General features: G+C 38.2%; 2 protein-coding genes and 1 pseudogene across 2 annotated transcripts; 2 read left to right on the top strand and 1 right to left on the bottom strand.

Annotated features, from left to right (window-relative positions):
- The first annotated feature begins 443 nt into the window (after nucleotides 1–443).
- LOC119992754 lies at nucleotides 444–1,342 on the top strand. Its single transcript, XM_038839547.1, has 3 exons — nucleotides 444–530; nucleotides 615–869; nucleotides 1,256–1,342. Exons 1-3 carry the CDS (start codon nucleotides 444–446, stop codon nucleotides 1,340–1,342), a joined length of 429 nt encoding a protein of 142 aa, XP_038695475.1.
- Nucleotides 1,343–2,372: 1,030 nt separating this feature from the next.
- LOC119992753 lies at nucleotides 2,373–4,649 on the bottom strand (annotated as a pseudogene).
- An 8,292-nt stretch (nucleotides 4,650–12,941) lies between these two features.
- Nucleotides 12,942–16,812, top strand: LOC119992540 (choline monooxygenase, chloroplastic). The gene is made up of 10 exons (XM_038839280.1): nucleotides 12,942–13,341; nucleotides 13,429–13,474; nucleotides 13,697–13,835; nucleotides 15,306–15,380; nucleotides 15,473–15,682; nucleotides 15,760–15,855; nucleotides 15,947–16,068; nucleotides 16,151–16,244; nucleotides 16,355–16,405; nucleotides 16,487–16,812. The coding sequence occupies exons 1-10, from the start codon at nucleotides 13,059–13,061 to the stop codon at nucleotides 16,631–16,633; spliced, it is 1,263 nt and encodes a 420-aa protein (XP_038695208.1). The 5' UTR covers nucleotides 12,942–13,058; the 3' UTR covers nucleotides 16,634–16,812.
- Nucleotides 16,813–19,356: the final 2,544 nt, after the last annotated feature.

Raw genomic sequence — 19,356 nt, 5'->3', positions numbered from 1 at the left:
CTTAATATGCCAAAGGTTGTCAGCCTTGTCAAAGACATGGACCCATTCAAAGAGCACCTACCAAAGAGATGGCACCCATCATCAAACCACGACCATTTAGAGGATGGACGATAGATCTGATAGGGAAAATATACCCGCATTCGTCCAAACACCACACATTCATTATTGTGGCCACAGATTTTTTCACAAAATGGGTTGAGGCCATACCCTTGAAAGAAATAACCCAAGAGAATGTGATCAAATTTATAAAAAACCGTATTATATATAGATTTGGAATTCCCCAAACTATAATGGTTGATCATGGCACGTCTCTGAATGGGGAAAGAGTAAAGGGTTTGTTGGAAGAATTTGGTATTCAGTTGGTTAATTCAACTCCTTATTACACTCAATCCAATGGGCAAGCTGAATCGTCCAATAAAGCCTTAAAAAATATTATATGAAAAATGGCTAAACAAAATGCCAGACAGTGGCATGAAACTTTAGCACAGGCATTATGGGCACACAGAACAAGTCCTCGTTCAGCTATCAGCGTTAGACCTTTTCAATTGGCGTACGATAAGGAAGCGGTGTTGCCCGTAGAAGTAAATGTTCAATCAATATGAGTAGCTTTATAGAACGAACTAGGCAAAGATGATTATACTAAGGCCATGATGCAAAATTTATTAGAGTTAGACGAAATCAGGTTAGATGCATTAAATAGGATTGAAGTGCAAAAGACTAAAATAGCCAAGTCTTACAATAAGAGAGTGGTAGTGAAATCCTTTGAACCAGGAGAATTAGTATGGAAAGCCCGGTTACCCCTTGATTTCAAAGACCCAAAATATGAGAAATGGTCACCCAATTGGGAAGGACCATACCAGGTGGAATCTGTATTACCTAATGGTGCTTACCATTTGAAAGACTTAGATGGAGAAACACACATTCGTGCCATCAATGACAAATATTTGAAAAAATATGTTCCGTCAGTATGGGAACACGAAAATTTATAAAAGAACGAATTCGTTTGTAAATCATTACTCAAAGCAGAATATGGCAAGGCCAAGGAAAATATTGGCCCTCTATAAGTAAGAAATTACGCAAAATATTTACACAAAACATACAGTTGAATGTAAAATGGCTTTGAAACGACAAGCCAAAGATACTAAAACTTAATGGTTGTAGCTCGATGAGCCCACCTGGTATATAGATGTAAATGTCTGAAAGTCACGATCGTTCAAACATTTAAGACCTATAAACTGACAGGAAAATGTTGTAGGCTAAACGACCAACCAAGCAACCCCTTCCACAAATCGTGGCCTATGCAGATCAGTTAGCAAAGAAACTTACAGAATATCATCAGTAAGGCCTGACAAATTCATGTTGTGTGTACCCCATAATGTCGAAGGAATCCTAACATTGGGAGGCTATACACGATACAAATTACCAAGTCTTTCAGAAGATTTGGGAATAATAAGTTAAAAGAACAAGAAACCCCATTTTATAGAGGCCCAAAGGGGGGTATGTTAGGAAGAGATAATATTGCATTTATGAGTAAAAGACGTGGCGCAAGTGGGTATTGGCAAGTGAAACGCCAAAGAACAACACAATTAATATATCAAGATAAGTATATTGCAAAAATGATGCTTATTGTAAACATAAAAGAAACTATTTCATCTTCAAAAGGGTCGAAAACGTCCATCTTACAAACAAATATACATATATTTTAATGGCCTAGAGAATGTTGAATGTTCAAAATATCAGGACAAAGCCTCTGCCAGTCTCTAAAAATCACGCCATTGTCAACAATTGGTTCGGCCGAAGTATCGGCCTCGCTCAGAGTAGAAAATTCTATAGTCAAATGTGACACGACCTCTAGTTCTGTAGTTAGCTCCTGTTGAAGATTATCCCTCTCGCTTTGGATCCTCTCAACGTCATGATCAACATTAAAATGTTGAACTTTAAGTAGCTTTAGAGTGGATTCCTTAACAGCAATAGTGTTCAGCAATTTCAAAATAATTTCTCGTTTAGTATTAATTGTAGTGGAAAGATTTGATCTTCGAGCACTAAGTGCTGCAGCTGACCGAGACCGATGATGTCACTCAATAATAGCATGAATCTTTTGCACATTATAAGTAATCAAAAGACGAGTGCTCAAAGGAAGAGCATTAAGAGTCGCAGCAGGAGGCATGGCGGTCTCTATTAAGTTGAGGCGCACATAATTCTCTAGCAAAGAGGCCTAGTCAAGAGCAGTGGCGGATCCAGGATTTGAAATCACCAGGGGCACAAATAAGTGGCGGGGTCAGCTGCCCCCGAATTTTTTTTTGGATTATTATATAGCACGAAGAAAATTACTAGTAACAATTTGAAGTAATAAAACATTAAATCTTTATTTATCACAATTGTTCTCTAAGTGTTTTCATTTTCTGAAAACGCTCTATTACAACATCATTAGTAATAGTTCCAAGCAATTCTTTTTCAATGAAACATACAAGACAATCATTTAAAAATTGATCACTCATCCGATTCCGCAAATCCGTCTTGACAATATTCATTCCTGAAAAACATCTTTCAACACTTGCCGTTGCTATAGGCAAAACCAATGCTAACTTCAGGACCCGAAAGACCAAAGGAAAAGAGATATGCTTCTTTGTTTGCACTAGCAATCTAGAAAGATCGCCAAGCCCTTTCAACTGACTAAATCTATCATCTGTTCGTACATCTGCAATGTATGTTTCTAGTTAATGCTCAAGAATCATACATTCAATGTGAGAGAAGTCATCAGGATAAAATTGAACCAACTTTATCAACTTGGATGAATTAAAATCACCAAAACCATCACTCGGATTCAAGCAACCAACACAAAGAAGCAACTCAGAATTTACCTCATTGAACCGATCATTAAGTTCCAAAAGTTGCATATCCACAATCATATAAAAACATTCCATGCAATAATGAAATTCATTAAGAGTGTTGCTTTTACGTCGGGGATGATTGGATCAACATACGCTTCCTCCATATTCAAAACATCAATTTTGTGCTCATTACAAAAAGCGATAATCTTACCTATGAGAGATTCTCATCCATCATTCCTTACATTTTCTAATTGCCCCTTAGCCACTTTGACAAGTGCAATAGCATTCAAAATATCTTCATCTTTCTTCTGCAAAGCCAATGACAACTCATTTGTGATTCCCAATATAGTTAACATCAATTACAAATTGAAAACAAAATCAAAGGATTGCAAATATCTCAAAAGACCACGTGCTTGAGCTTTTTTCGACGAATCTGAAGCGTCACATGACACAAATTCAAGAACCTCAATAACAGAGGAGAATAAAGAAACCAAGTTCAAAAGTGATTTGTAATGAGACCCCCCAACGTGTATCTCCGGCCCTCTTAAGGCTTAACTCTCAATTCAATCCCTTCCCAGTCTGAATCTCACCATTCAAGATTCCTTGTGCAATTTTTTCTACATGGTTTTGTCGAATCATGTCTTTACGCTTACAAGAGGCTCCCACAACATTCATCAAAGTAGAAATCATATTGAAAAAATCTGCAATATCAACATGCTTTCTAGCCACAGCAACAAGAGCTAGTTGAAGTTGATGTGCAAAACAATGAACATAATAAGTTGTCTTATTTTCATTCATAATCAAAGTTTTCAAACCATTGAACTCACCTTTCATATTACTTGCCCCGTCATAGCCTTGACCCCTAACTTTCTTCAAACTCAAACCATGGTCAGCAAATAAAGAATCGATAGCAGTTTTCAAAGATAAAGCAAAGGTTTGCATCACATGAACAATTCCAAAAAACCGCTCTTTAACAATTCCATTTTTGTCAACATATCGCAAAACCATAGCCATCTGTTCTTTGTTAGATACATCACTAGATTCATCAACCAATAATGCAAAAAAATCATCCCCAAGTTCTTCAATGATAGAATGCACAATTTCTTGTGCAAAACAATGAACAATGTCTTTTGGAATACCTGGAGCTACCATTTGAAGATTTTTTGGAGCATTACGTAGAACAACCTTACATACAGTTTCATTTTGAGTAGCTGTATATTTAATCATTTCAAGAAAATTACCTCTATTATCAGACTCTTCTAACTCATCATGGCCACGAAAAGGTAATCCTTGGTGCAATAAAAATCTAGAAATATCAATCGAAGCATTTAAGCAAATCCTATATTCATTCTTCATGCTTTATGACTGCTTATGAAAAACAACCTCAATGGATTGCTTTTGCCTCAATAGATTGTTACATTTCTGAACTGCTGGATTATGTGCACTATTAACATGACCAACATGAGAAGCTAGTCTTTCAGTTTTGTTCCAAGATGAAAACCCTTCTGTAACAAATGCCTCACTCCCACCTTGTTTTCCAAACTGATCTCTAAATAGGTAGCAACATAAACAATATGCCTTGTCTTCTTTTATGCTATACTCTATCCAATTCTCATATTGATCAAACCACTCTGGATTGAATTGAAGTTCCTTATTGCCGATCACTTTTAAAGGAAAATCATGACCACAAGGTTGACAAGGTCCTTTAAGCAGATATGCACGTCTTATTTCATCTCTTTGATTGGGGTGATACTCTAAAATTTTCCTCCTTTCTACAGGATCCGAAGGAAGGTTGTTCAAATCAACCTCCTTTGGCATTGAAGAAGAGGATTCTTCACTAAGTTTTCTTTTGAAAAATCTCTCCATAAAATGCAGTTTACTGTTGAGAATGAAAATTGGGGTATCAATAATAAACTAATATTACATAAAAGACAACTATTTTAACAGCATTATCGTCATAAAAGACATAACTATTTAAACACAAACTCATCACAAATCACTATTCACCACCACGGCACACATAGAAGGATTGAATCACTACAAAAAAACCAATTCAAAATAAGCTAGCTAGAATTTAAGAAAATAAACAAATAGTACCTCTTTTACTAAACTCTTTGGTAAGTGAATAGATAATGATGTTGTGACTTGTGACACAATCACACAAAAGACGAAGCCGAAAGAGCACTGCAATCCCTGTATCACGTTGCACAACAAAGATAAAGGGAAAGAAAAAAAAAACCCTAAAAGAAATTGGATTAAAAGATTTGGCCAACAAAGATTGGGCTGTCTTGGCAATTGGGCTACTATTTTTTTCATAAGATTGTGGACAATTGGACTATTATTTTTAATTAGCAGTGGGATCACAAATTGGACTTGTATTTTTAATTGACACTGCCCACTGGGGGCCTACAAAAATTTTACTGGGGACCTAGTAAAAATATGTGCTATAGCCCAGCTTGAAATCTTAAATCCACTGGGGGCCCAGGCCCCCAGTGCAATTCATGTCCATCCACCCATGGTCAAGACGCAACTCAAGATATGCGACGAGCATGAATACTATGTCGTGAACTTCTTCTAAGTTGGCAGCTTCAACTGGAGTTGGATGAATGACGAAAGTTTGAAGCTATAACTTAGACTATGAAGATGTCCAGCTCAAAGCACGGTCTGCCAAAGATAAACGGTCAGATTTATTCATAAAATAATAAAATTACAAAGGCGTAATATTACTTGTGAACCAGAAGAAGAAGCTGAATGGCCTGCCTTCAATTTCTGCAAGAATACAAATAATGATTAAATGAATGTTGAACATTAGTTGTGAATAATAAGAAGGATAAGCTAGATACCTTACGGCGAGCTAAGCTGGCTAAATCATCCATTGGCCGTAGTCTCTTCCTCGAAAGCAGTAGTAAGCCGGTCAGTTCATGATTAGGAGTTATAGAGATGGTAACACCAAGTTCGGAAGAGAAGTAAGGATGGCCAATAACGGGAAGGAATAAAAGTTCCCTAACTCTAGGCCAAGAATTTATAAACCAAAAATGAGGAGTAAAAACACTAGACAAAGTAGGCAGAGCAGGTAATGAAGAAAAAAGGATGTTGAATTCAGAAGCAACAGTAGTGAGTTCAGATATAGACAGAAAAGGAAAGAACGTAAATTGAAGACGTAAAATAATGGAACAAGCCAGGCCTGAGCAAGTCCAAATTGGCCAGCAACCAAGTTGGGAGAATAAATCTCCACGCCGCTCTTATCATCCAAAAAAATAATAGAAAAGTTTGCGCGCAACCAGATAGTGGCGCCAACTTAAAACGATTAAATCATGATTCTTAGAAGGAGGATCAGAAGGGGGAAAAAGAAAGGAGAATAATCATCCCCAGCAAAAGGAAAGCGTGGTAAGGAAGTCAAAGTAAAGAAGTGAAAAACATCATGCAATAAAAGATTGATGGAAGGTAGGTTAAAGCGAGGAAAATAGGCCGCCAGAGTTGAACGAGCCAAAGAGGGCCTGACCGACCTGACCAAGTCATGGCCGGTATGCAATTGATTCAGTAGAACAGCCAAACCTCTATATAAGGTTGCCAGAAAAAACTAAGCAAGGTCGAAACAATGACCATTAGCAATGTCCTCAGCTAAGGAAAAATAGCATGTTGGAGACTGAGAAGTAGGAAGACAAAGGCTGTACTTACAAAGCCAATAATAGATAAAGAGAGTTCGTTCATAGCTAGTTGGTCCTACTGAGAAGTTAGAGTACCAACGCATGAGAGATCTATAAAAAGAGAAGTCAAAAACCCTGTAGTTCCACCCAGCAGACTCAAAATGTGTGAAAGCCGAGATGGAATCGCCTAAGAGAGCAATATGGAGAAGGGCGCCTAGGTCTTGCAGGCAGGATCGTATATTGGAATATACAAAGAAACCTCCAGGAGATTCAAAATTCCAGCCGCTCTCAAGAGACGTTGTGTCTCTTCATCAGCAATCAAACGATCATACCAGGAACACAGCAAGTTGTCCTCTAAAGGCCATGTACTAATGGCATTAGCAACAATGAGGCCATCGAAAGAAATCGACTCGAAAAAGGGCAACGGTTGTGGAGTTGGAAATAGTTGAGCAGACTCCAAGGCTGGTAAAGCACTATTAGTGTTAAAAACAGGGCCCAAAAACCTGTTGTTCCTCGTAGCAAAGATGATGTATGCAGTCACGAAAGTGTCTTGAAGTATCTCAAGGAAATGCTCAAAGATGAGGAAGGAAAGATAAGGAAGAAGAAGACATGACAATAAGTGAAGTGGTAAACGTGGGCAAGAAGAAAGAAACAAGAAGCAAGTAGCAAGAAACAAAATGAGAGAGAAGCAGAGTATGTGAAAAGTCGATCTTAGGTAATAAATATGTTGTCTATCAGAGACCGATTGATTTAAAAGCCTACGTGGTAGCGAAGAATTCAGGGAACGTGAGTATTATAGGGCACGTCTCGCTCCACGATTCCCTATAATGGCGCAAACTCATCATAAAAAAGTTACGTGAGTCGATGAGACATTAAATGAAGGGTAATAAAAAATGGCTAGTCAATATTAGAAACGTTCAATTGGATGAATAGTCAATATTGAGGACGTCCAACTGGATCGCTCTCAATATCCTTGACTCGCTCTATACATGATTTCAAGTTGTTCCATAAGCCAAGGATAATATTCTCCTCTCCTTTCAAAATGGCAAGATGAGCTGATAAATCAGTTTGGCCGAGATTCTCCAAGTCAGCAACCATTTCCTCAGCTTTCTTCTTTTTCTCCAGCAAACTCTGAATATCAGTAGACCTAGAATGCTTATAGTTTTCTAACCTCAGCTGAATTTCCTGAATTTGTCTTTCACAATCCAAGATGTTGGAATCAGTAATGTGAATTCAGGAAGTAATCTCTTCAAGACTACTCTTATTAGTCTTATAAGTCTGAAGCAAAAGAGATAGATCCTCCTGAATAGATGCAGCTGCCTGAGTGGATTGGATAGAGGCTTTTACTCGATGTATCGTTCAATAAGAACGTGTAATTCGTGACCTACGATCCGAAGCACAGCCTTGTCATCCAAAGAAGACTTCAACATGCCAAATGGAGCTTGAATGAGCATTGCTGAAGCTGCATCTAATTTGGCCAAATTCTATTGTAAAATGGCCTCAGACAAGGGTAAACCCAAGAAAGCTAATAAGGAGTCTATGGCTTGAATTAGGTCAGCTAGGCTCGTAGTACTGGCCGAAAAAGTTTGTGAAGAGGAATGTTGCACTCTATCTATTCTGGAGAATAAGTTGGCCAAGGAACTCAAGACATCATCCTGAAAGGAATAGAATGAATTAAATGTAATGACAAACAAATGTCATAAAAATAAGTTAAAATAATTACCCTAGACTCCTGAACAACTGGAGGAGGAGAGGGCTGATCATCAGCCTGGATTTGAGTTATGACGTCCTGTATGATACCCTATGGAAGTATGGTTAAAATATAGTGAAAATAAAAGACACAAGTAAGTACACTATACGTACCTCAAGGTCCTAAATCAGAGGCTGATCAAGAATGGGAGATCCCCTAGGGGCATCAGTAGAGTCGTCTACTAAATTCTCAAAAGATTGATGAAGAGGCTTTGGTGCAATGTCAGCACCCTAATCATTTGGTTCCTCAACAGTAACATGAGCAGGAGAAGCAATGTGAGCTTCTTCTAGAAAGATTGGAGGGACCATTTGAAGAAGACGAGTAGGTAAAAATTATGATAAGGGCAAGTCATCATAGAGACTGGGAGCTTTCTTTAAAGTGTGAATTTTTTGTACCCAATAACAATGATATAGAATAAGTTCATGCATATCAAAGTGCAAGAAAGCAGCAAAACACAAGAATAATATCAAATACCTTAGTGGCAGAAGGTGACTCTGTTGTTGATACCAGTCGTTTCTTGTGAACTAAAGGAGTTTCTTCCAAGGTGTCATCAGGAGAAGGAGCCTGAGAAGGAGAAAAAGCTCTAAGAGTAGTTTGAGATCCAACGTAATGAGCCATTAGAATCGACTGAAAACCCTCAGTAAGGTTAGTAGCATGGTTCTCAACTTGAGCCAAGAGGGTATTGTCACTGAGACCTTTCTTAGAAGTCTTGGTAGGCTTTGTAAGAACAGAAAGTTTCAATGTAGAAAAAGCAGAATTGGCTGAAGTAGGAAAAAGCCTGGAGCGAATAAACGTATAATATATCTCAAAAATAGCGTGAACGTCAAAGTGAGAGACGAATTGAGAAAGTGTGAATTTAGATAAAAGAAAAGCGTGTTCGTCTAAGGCTTGTTGAATTTCCCCCGACGAAGCAATTATTCGATCATGATTGCTAAGACAAAAACAAGGGAGTGGCCATGCCTAAATTAGGACAAATTGACGAGCGACAAAATCAGGGTTGTACACCTCACAGCCAACCTTCCCATTAGTACCAGTCAAAACATTGTGAATTAATTCACGGCCAACTAGGAATTTGGCCCAAATTGAAGGCTCCGAGATGGAGTTGTCAGGAAGGAAAATAAAATCTGGAATATGAGATGAATCGAAAGGAAAAAAGGAAGGGATAGCAGATAAAGTGTAAAAATAATTGAAGATCTCTCGGTGTGACATGGTGACCAGACCGAGTTTATTTAAGATAAGCCCAACACACCTCACTGGAGTAGGAACTACTTGAATGGATCCAAAGAAAGAGAAATAAGCCCTAAGCTAGAGTTGAACAATCCATAAAGGACTAGAGGCACTAGGGGCTTGGCGATGAGATGTTTGGTCCAAAAGAAGATACATACCACGATAAATGGCAGGAAGGACAAAAGAAGCAATGTCCAGAGAAGCATTGTCATTAGCTATCTCAAAAGCAAGTTGAAGATAACCAATAACAAGTTTGGAGCTAGGAATGTAGATAATGTATTTACAAAGCCAATAAAGGATGAAAGCAGTATGTTCCTGATCGAAAGGATCAGCAGAACGATCAAAAAAAGCATTGGACAAAGCCTAGTAAGAATCAAGAATAGACCTGTCCATAGGAGGAACAGTGGTGGAATAGGAGAGATTGGCCAAGATGGTCTCGCCCAATGGGGATAAACATGTTAGGGCACTCAAATCACGAAGAGTGATGGTCATAGTCTCCAGGGGGAAAACAAAAGTATTGAATTCGGAGGACCAAAAACAGAGAGCCATGGGGAAAAAGTGTAAATCATTGGCAGGAATAGAAGTATAGAGTTGCAAGAGCTCTATAATACCTACCCGAGCAAATACAGCGTAGGAAGGAGCATGGTTAACCATGCGTTGATACCAAGTCTGGAAGGCACCATCGTGTTTCGGCCAAGTACGAATAACATTGGGAGAGTACAAGGGGCCAAATTAGATAGGCTCAGAAAAAGGTAATGAGCTAACAAGTGGGTGACCCAAAGAGGATGTAGCAACAATATTTGAGTCAATGAAGGCTAGACCTAAACAGAGGTGAAGAGAGTCGGGTTCAGGGGCGAAAAGGACATCAGACTCAATAGACGTTGTGTTCAAAGCGGTGCGGTAATCTTGGTAAGTAGAGTCCCTTTTGGCTTTGGAGGAAGAAGCTCTCACCATGATTAAAGAATAGAAGGAAGATGATACAATGAAAGATCGAGAGAAATTGAAGTGGCAAAGATTGCAGAAAGAGAAGCAGTAAAGAAGAAAGAGTGAAATTAGGAATAAATAAACAAGGGTAGTAGTGTCCAAAAAATACAACACGAATAACAGCGCGGGATACGCAATGGTTAGCAACATAACCGGCTACAACAGAATCACGTGGGGGCCAAAAGTTTGAAGTAACATGACAGAAGTAGGGCCACACAGTTGAGATGGATAAGGAACGAATATCGTTCGGAGAGCTGTGGGCAGAGAAAGTTGAAAAGAAAGATGAGACAGACATTTAATGTTAGGTCATCATGAAACAAGGCCCAATCTGATCAAGTCAGAGAATGTCTAAAGTTGAATACGGCCTAATCAAAGAAAATTTAATCGGGCCGTATTGGGGGGTAATTGTTGGACATAAAAAATACATAAGGGCCACGTGACAAAATAGTGTCATTTGAATAAAAGAGCAATGATTGAGTAAAATAGCTAGATCTGAACGATCAGTTGATGGCCAAGCCTGAATGAACGAAGAATCCTGAGCAGAGACAGATCGGCTAGTTAATTTCGTAATGGCCGAAATGCGCGAGAGCAATTATTCAAATACCATATATGTGAGAAAACGTGGGTCATGTAGAAATAACCGATTAAAGAAACCCAGTAATGACAGGACGTGGGAGATGCGTGTACGGCAGAGATGAAGCAGTTACTCCACACTACTCCACAATTGATGGGAACATGGGACATGTGACAAAAATCCAACGGATCCAACTGTAAATGTCAGTGTTGACAGTTTTGTAGAACATGTATATAAGCCTAGATTTTACATTGTACAAGGTTTGATCAATCAAAGACTCAAATCAAGCATGTAATTTTCCTTTCACAGCTTTTAACAGAATTCCTTTTTCTTTTTATTTCCTTATTTGTGTGCTTGTGCCCCTTGGAGGCCAATCTCTTTCTCCTTTTTGTGCCCCTTTTTGGGACTTTGTTCCAAGAGGTTTATTCCTGCACACATCGTCTTATCTTATTTGTTCGTCACACTCAAATTTCGTCGCAAATACATGTCAAAAAATTAAAACTAATTCCTTCAACTAGAAATTCATTTCTAACCAACTCATCATTCGGAGCTGCTAAATGACCCAACAAAATTGGTCCCAAGTTAGCCCAAGTTGATATGGTGTGCCACATAAGATTCCACATCATCAATTTTGTCTCTATATAAGAGACACACACACTCTCACTCACTCTCTCTCTCTCTCTCTCTTTCTTTTTTCTCCTTTCTCTCTTCTCTCTCATTTTCTCCCTCCCACTCTCACGAGCACCATCACTTTCCATCGGAACTCCTTCGTTCGGCCACCGATCAGAGCTGTCGACCCATCGAACGGAAGCGTTCAGCCACCATGATAATTTTCATACCCTCCACACCACCCATCGCCGCTCCTATCGTTGAAAAAAAGCACCCAAAGTAGGAGGTAATCGCGGCACAAATCGTGTCGATCCGGCCACCTTTGGTGACATCTCCGACAACTGACCCCATATTTGGACTCTACACATCAAGAAGCACCTTACCCATCCATTTTCTGGCCAGATAGCTGGCGGAATCTGACAATCCAGTTCAAATTACATTGTTTAAAAACAATGTAATTCGTCGATCTATGCATCCAATCACCTCCAGCAACGTCTCCTGTCACCTCCACCTCCACCTCCAACAACTCTCCTACCACCTCTAGAAACAATGTAATTTGTTCTCACTTTTTTTTCTTCATATTTTGGAAATTGCACTGTAATGAAAACAATGTGTTTGACATTGTTACACATCGTTACCTTGTTATTCTTTAGCTATTTTTTCTCCAGCTTATATATGGCAAAAAATTGTAAATTACATTGTTTTGATAAATTTAACAATTTACATTGTTCTGGAATTTGGTAATTTATATTTGTTCTAGAAATTACATTGTTATGAAATTTGGCAATTTACATTGTTATGAAATTTGACAATTTACATTTGTTCTGGAAATTACATTGTTTTGATAAATTTGACAATTTAGATTGTTTTGGAAATTTGACAAAAAAACAATGTAATCGCATATCTGTGTGCAAAAAAAAAATGTAATCACAGGTTTGTATGGCAAAAAAAATAGTGCAATATCGTAATATCTGAATATGAATGATTTACTTGTCTATTTGTGATTGAATAAGATATGATGAAATAATGAAAGTGTGAGAGAAAATGAAAGTGAGAAATAAAAGAGGAAATCTTTGATTTTCAAATTTTAAACAAAAAAGAATGGAGAGAGAAAGGGAAATTTGATTTTCAAAAAAATTATTATGTCAATAAATATTTCATGTCAACATGATTATGTGACAATGCCACATAGACTTGGGATAACTTGGATTAAAAAAAATTAGGTCATCGCTTACCATTTACTTGGAACCTTTTTAAACTAATCAAAACTGGCAGTTCTGTACAAATGGGGAAAATAATAAATAAAAGACGATGACAATAGCATGTACAGTAGTGGTTGTACCAAAAGTAGATGATATGGGCATAATATTCATTCATTTGGGTTACAATTATTGTGGTGTGCAGATCCTCTTTTAAAAAGTCAGAATCATGCAGCTATGACAACGACGATGAAGACGACGACGATAGGGTTGCTGAGACCCGGGACTGCTGCTGCTCCTCCTTCACACAGACCCAGTATAGAGATCCGAGATCGAAATCGGAGTCGGATCTTGAGTGGTTGTTGTCACGAAACTGTTGCAGCTGAACGCATGGTGGAGGAGTTCGACCCCAAAATCCCAATCGAGAGAGCAGTGACTCCACCCAGTTCGTGGTACACCGATTCGTCTTTTTTCCAACTCGAGCTGCCACGGATCTTCTATCGGGGCTGGCACGCCATTGGTGATTGCCATGCTCCCTATCTCTTCTCTGATCTCTTTTTAATCTTTTCATATTAATAATAATTATTTTTTTTTTATCTATTGTCAGGATATTCTGAACAGATAAAAAACCCTCGTCAGTTTTTCACTGGAAGGTAAATTCACGAAGGTTTAAAATTTTTTGTTATTATTATTCTGATTGATATTTGAATTGTTATTTCTGGAATATACAATTACTTGAAATTCCTCCATTATTAGTAAAAGAAAGGGAAAAAAGGAAAAGGTAAGTTCGACTTTTACTATTGAGTAATTTCAATGCATTTTTACTATTGGGATTACAAATTACGTGGATAATTTAATGTAGTGAATGGTTGCAGATTAGGAGATGTAGAATATGTGGTGTGCAGGGATGAAAATGGGAGGCTCTTTGCTTTCCACAATGTTTGTCGTCATCATGCCTCTCTTGTTGCTTCTGGAAGTGGCGCAACAAAGTCTTGCTTCGTTTGCCCATATCATGTATTGCTTCTACTTGCAATTACTATTACTGTTTTTGTTTTTTACTTCAATTATACATATTTGAGTTGTTTCATTTCTGCATCCATGCATTTCATTGATCACGCCATTGCCATGGTGTAGAGATGAAGCACCGGTGTGGCAGAAATGACCGTGTACCTGCACTGGGTGCATTTCCGGTGAGGGTGCGCTGTCGGTGCGGCGGAAAACGTACTTGGTGTGACTGAAAACGAATTGCATTTTTTTTTAATTTTTTTAACAAAATCCGATACGACTTAGAATGAATAGCGTTTCTCGCGACTGCTCTCGTTCACTTTCGTGACAGCTCTGTGTTCTCTCTAGTCGACACTTTACGTGCTCCAACTTTCTGTTATCTCTCTTCGGCTCTCTGCATCTCTTGTTTGTCAACAAAACCTCTCTGGTGGTAGGTTGGTGTTGATGCTTACACCTCTTTGGTTTGCCACCTCTGCCTCTCACTTTTTTCTTTTTTTGAAATATCACTAAGAAATATTTTTCTCATTAGAATCGAACCTTTAGTACACATATACCTAACTCAATCGATTGTCAATCTAACCGGCTCTCTCTCTTTGTTTTCTAATTTTGTTATATCATTATTTGTGAAATCTGAAATGTGAGTAGTAATGGTCCACTAATAAGAACGCCATTTGTACACAGGCGAATAGCCAAACAAAGATATTTTTTAAAATTCACTGTCTGCCACTAATTTTGTAGTCCCGACCTGAGGTTCCATTGCAATTTAAAACTAAAAAAGGAATAGAAGACTAGTCTGTCGAACACCGACACTCTGACCAAAACAGAGTGTCCGTGGTACATAGGTCCTGAGGTTCCATTGCAATTTAAAACTAAGAAAGGAATAGAAGACTGGTCTCCATTCTCCACATGGGGTTTGTATTAGTCCCACCAATCATATATCATTGTATTGCCATTATATATGCCAATATATGCATGTCAGTATATTTGCTGTGGAATATGAATATTATATATCATTTTTAGCATATATATATATATTTTTGTTTGAGTACTAAATTAGCCGTACCCCCGCCATACCCGTATCCTACATGAGAAAATGACGAATCACTGTATCTTGTATCCTCGTATTCGTGGCACCGCACCCGTATCGGTGCCTCATATATGAATAATTAAACATGTGGAGCTGTTTATATCAGTATGTACTTAATCCTTAGATGTATAAGTGACACAAAACGGTATTGTATCTCTCAATGGATTACTATGATAATGAAATTAGACTATTGGGTGATAATGTGGTTTAGCTATCTCAAGGCTCATCTATCTCTCTTCAGTTGCTGAATCCTCACTTTTCAAACTCCAAAGTCTCATACGGGCTTGTTGGGGTGTGCTTAAATGTAATGATATTTGCCCTCGCTAAACCTGTTGACTTATTGGGTTGAAACGGTTACTAAACATATGTAGTGAACAAAATTTCTTCTGCAGGGATGGACTTATGGACTAGATGGCTCTTTGCTTAAAGCAAACAGAATAACAGGGATAGAAAACTTCAATAAAAAGGTATGAGATGTCGTGTCAATACGGTAATTCTTATCTTCTTTTGTTTATAAATTTTGATTGATTTTATGGATTCTCTGGTCATTGGAGTTCAGGATATGGGGCTTGTACCTATAAAAGTGGCAACTTGGGGGCCATTTGTAATTCTGAATTTGGACAAAGAGATGTCTCAGGAGGAAATCAATTCCAATACGATCGGAAGTGAATGGCTCGGTAGCTGTTCCGAGATACTAAGTACGAATGGAATTGATTCATCGCTAAGTCATGTTTGCAGACGCGAATACACGATTGAATGTAACTGGAAGGTATGGTCCTCTGCATTTTCTACTCTGTTTATGCCCAAGTGCCTTGTTAGCTCTACATTCTTGTCCTCAATTTGCAGGTGTTTTGTGACAACTACTTGGATGGTGGTTACCATGTGCCTTATGCACATAAAGGCCTCGCATCTGGTCTCAAGCTTGATTCGTATTCTACCACCGTATACTTCCCTTCCTTCTCTATACTACTCGGAATTTGATGGTGTTTGTCTTTGTATATATCTAAGTGATTGTTACCAATGTGTATGGTAGATGTTTGAGAAGGTAAGCATCCAGAGCTGCGAAAGTGGTTCAATAAAAAGTGAAAACGGTTCTCTTCGACTTGGATCGAAAGCTCTCTATGCGTTCATCTATCCGAATTTCATGATTAATAGGTAAATGCTTGCTCATCTATCTATAATGGCCATGTTTGATTTAGTTATTTTCTGATCAACTAATTCTTTGGGATCATATAAGGTATGGACCTTGGATGGACACCAATCTTGTACTCCCACTAGGACCCAAAATGTGCAAAGTAGTATTTGACTACTTCCTTGAACCACATCTTAAGGTGATTCCTACTCTTACATGTCTCTGCACTATTCGAGACCATCGATATAGGTCAATTGGTTCCTCCGGCTGATTTTATTTTATATGATGGTATTTTGTTTCCGAACGCAGGACGATAAATATTTCATAGATGCAAGTCTAGTTGACAGTGAGCAAGTGCAGGTAAAACGTACAAGTTATGTTCTGCTAATTATTGCAGATGAAGTTTGGAAGTGAGAGTGAAAACCTTTTTGTGATTTGCAGATGGAAGACGTTATGCTGTGTGAAGGTGTTCAAAGGGGACTGGAATCACCGGCTTATTGCATGGGCCGATATGCTCCGAATGTTGAGAAGGCTATGCATCATTTCCATTGTTTGCTCTATGACAACATTAAGCATGAACATTCATAAGCAAGTGTGGAAACATTATTTGCTCGAGTACGACAAAACTACCACAAGAATCTTTTGTTTTTGGTGTTGAAATTGTGGCGTATTACCTTTTCAAATGCACATACTGTTGGAAACATGTAACTCGCGGAAGCGTATAAGGACCTCATAGACATAAACGATAACTAGACTAGTTTCAAAAATTTCTTATCAAATACTAATCACCATAGCACAAATTATATATCAATTAATTACAAGAAGATTATATACCTTTAGATCTCTTTGATTTGATCTCTAATAATCAAGAATGAAGGATGGAGTCAGCGAGTTTGATACTAAGCTTAAACTTGCGGATCTTCCACCGTATGTACCAATTCCCAAACTCGGATTGAGAAGGTGATCTCTTTTCTCCAAGAACATGAAGAACACAAACCAAAACGAGTGGAAACGAATAGAGAGTAGAGAGGCCAACTGGTGTCTCAAAATTTGTGTTAACAAAACACACACTATGTGTGTATTTATAGGGTTCGGCCACACCTAGGGTTTTCTCCCTAGGTGGGCCAGCCCCTAAGCCTCTCCCTCTCCTAATTCCGGTCCGTTTAGGTTTTCCGGTATCTTCTAGTATTGCACTCCCCATTTTATCTCAAATTAAATTTGAGCCTTTCGAAATACTTGTTCATAAATTCCTCACGTTAAGTTACAGATACCCGTCAATTAAATATGCCACTGACATATAATATTTAATTGACATCTTTAAATATTTCCTTAATCTTACCGCTAAACTTATTTGAATGTGTTGGATTAATTAAAATCCACCTGTAGGGTTTTGACACAATCTCAAATCTTATAAGCATTCTCAAGAGGGTATCATCAATCCATAATTGGATGTGAATTTTATTAACAGATTATTTTCCATCGTACAATTAATGCGGTGACCCAACTCACTTGGTGTTTGTTGACCTGTACAAAAAGATCTCACCCTTTAATAAATCAAGGTCCCGTACATTAAATGCACATGTACTAATAATCTTTAATAAATTAAGAATATGAACAATTCTATAACGTCTGTGTGAGTGTACAATTTTCCATATAGTCAGACTGGAAAAATTGACTCACACGTAGTCCTGATCAATACACTCCAAGTGTACTAGTATAGTAAGTTCAAGCTTTGCCACTCTCCGTAACCAAGATAGGTATACTGAAATACTATACCACAGCCAAGCCGACGGTTTGTCTAATTCCGTCTTAGCTGTGATCGCTTACTTATATTCGATAGGAACTTATGAATTGATCTTCCGTGTGTAAGCTTAGACTCTAAACACCAATTCATATACCATATAGAATAAAAGACATTGATGTCAATATGTCTTTTCTCATTTTAAATGATAAATATAGTTTATTCAAATAAATAAATCGAGTTTGAATATTACATAAAATAATGGCCTTTAACATACTATTCCTATCACATACTACATTCTCATGTTCGATTCTCAACATTCTCTTGTTGGATTCTTAGGTCCTCTTGATTGAATAAGTGGTAAAATCTTCCAAAACCATTTATTCTAACTCATTCTGCACTAATACTTTTTGTGTAAGGGTAGAAGTTTTATTGCAAAAAAGTAAAATTATAATGCGGCTACATAACCACCAAAACATAAATCAGAGTTTTAAATCTAACCCAAAACAAAAACAAATTGGGAATGCATCTCATAAGTACTGGGGCACTTTACCTTCCTAAAAGGTCACCCTTTCGGACTTGAAGATGTTATTTGGATAGAATTCAACCAACTAAAAACCAATGCAGACATACTTGGGTCGGATTGGAGAACACTGCTTCTCACAAGGGATGACCATAACTGTAACGCCCCGACCAGGATTGCTTTACTTTTGGTACTGTCTAAATTAAACCATAATCAATTCAATCATCACACCACTGAAAATTTTGACAGCACCTCCCAATAATACGGAGGATGCCAACCTGGAGTAAACGCGTAGCAATATCACAAAGATATTCACAACCTAGGCGGGGCCTCCGGCCATCTAACAATTCATAACACAGTTAAATTCTCAAGTCTAAGCAGGGCCTCAGGCCACCAAACATCTCATATCATCAATCAATTTCACATCTAAGCAGGGCCTCAGGCCACCTAACAATCACACAATTTCTCCACACACAATAACATGTATAATCAACAACCAACACAAGTAGCAATCCCACAAACATAAGAAATCGTCGGGACACAAAATCCACTAACCCGGTTCGAGAGTCCCGATCACACGGAGTACCCTCCCAACCGTCCTTCCCACCATCGAATAGGGATACCACACAATGCGTCTCAAGTAAGAAAAGAAGTACGATAAAATAGTAATAACATAATCAAAGTTTAGAACCATCTAGTCCTATCAGTCTCCAGGGGTCCATCCATGTCACACACCCTCCTACTGATCCGCGATCCTAGTACCAGAACTAGACTCACTTGCTAGGAGAGAATAGGAGAAAGAAAGGGTCAGCGAAAGGCCAAGTAGGGAATAATAAAGAGTAAGTGAATAATACAAGGTTGAAATACTAAAGAAAGGCACAAATGCAACAATATGATAGCTAACATCATGTACACCAAACACAAGTAGATAACCACACCATACGAGATCCTAACTTGGCCCACCGGCATCCCTATACATATCGGGACCCTGAACAGCCCAACGGCATCATCGCATGGTGTTTCGAACACATATGGAATCCTGACTCG

The sequence above is a fragment of the Tripterygium wilfordii genome, chromosome 23 (assembly GCF_013401445.1).
Source record: "Tripterygium wilfordii isolate XIE 37 chromosome 23, ASM1340144v1, whole genome shotgun sequence".
Lineage (NCBI taxonomy): Eukaryota > Viridiplantae > Streptophyta > Magnoliopsida > Celastrales > Celastraceae > Tripterygium > Tripterygium wilfordii.
Note: the sequence above shows the minus strand (reverse complement) of the source record. Positions and strands in the feature narration are given on the sequence as shown.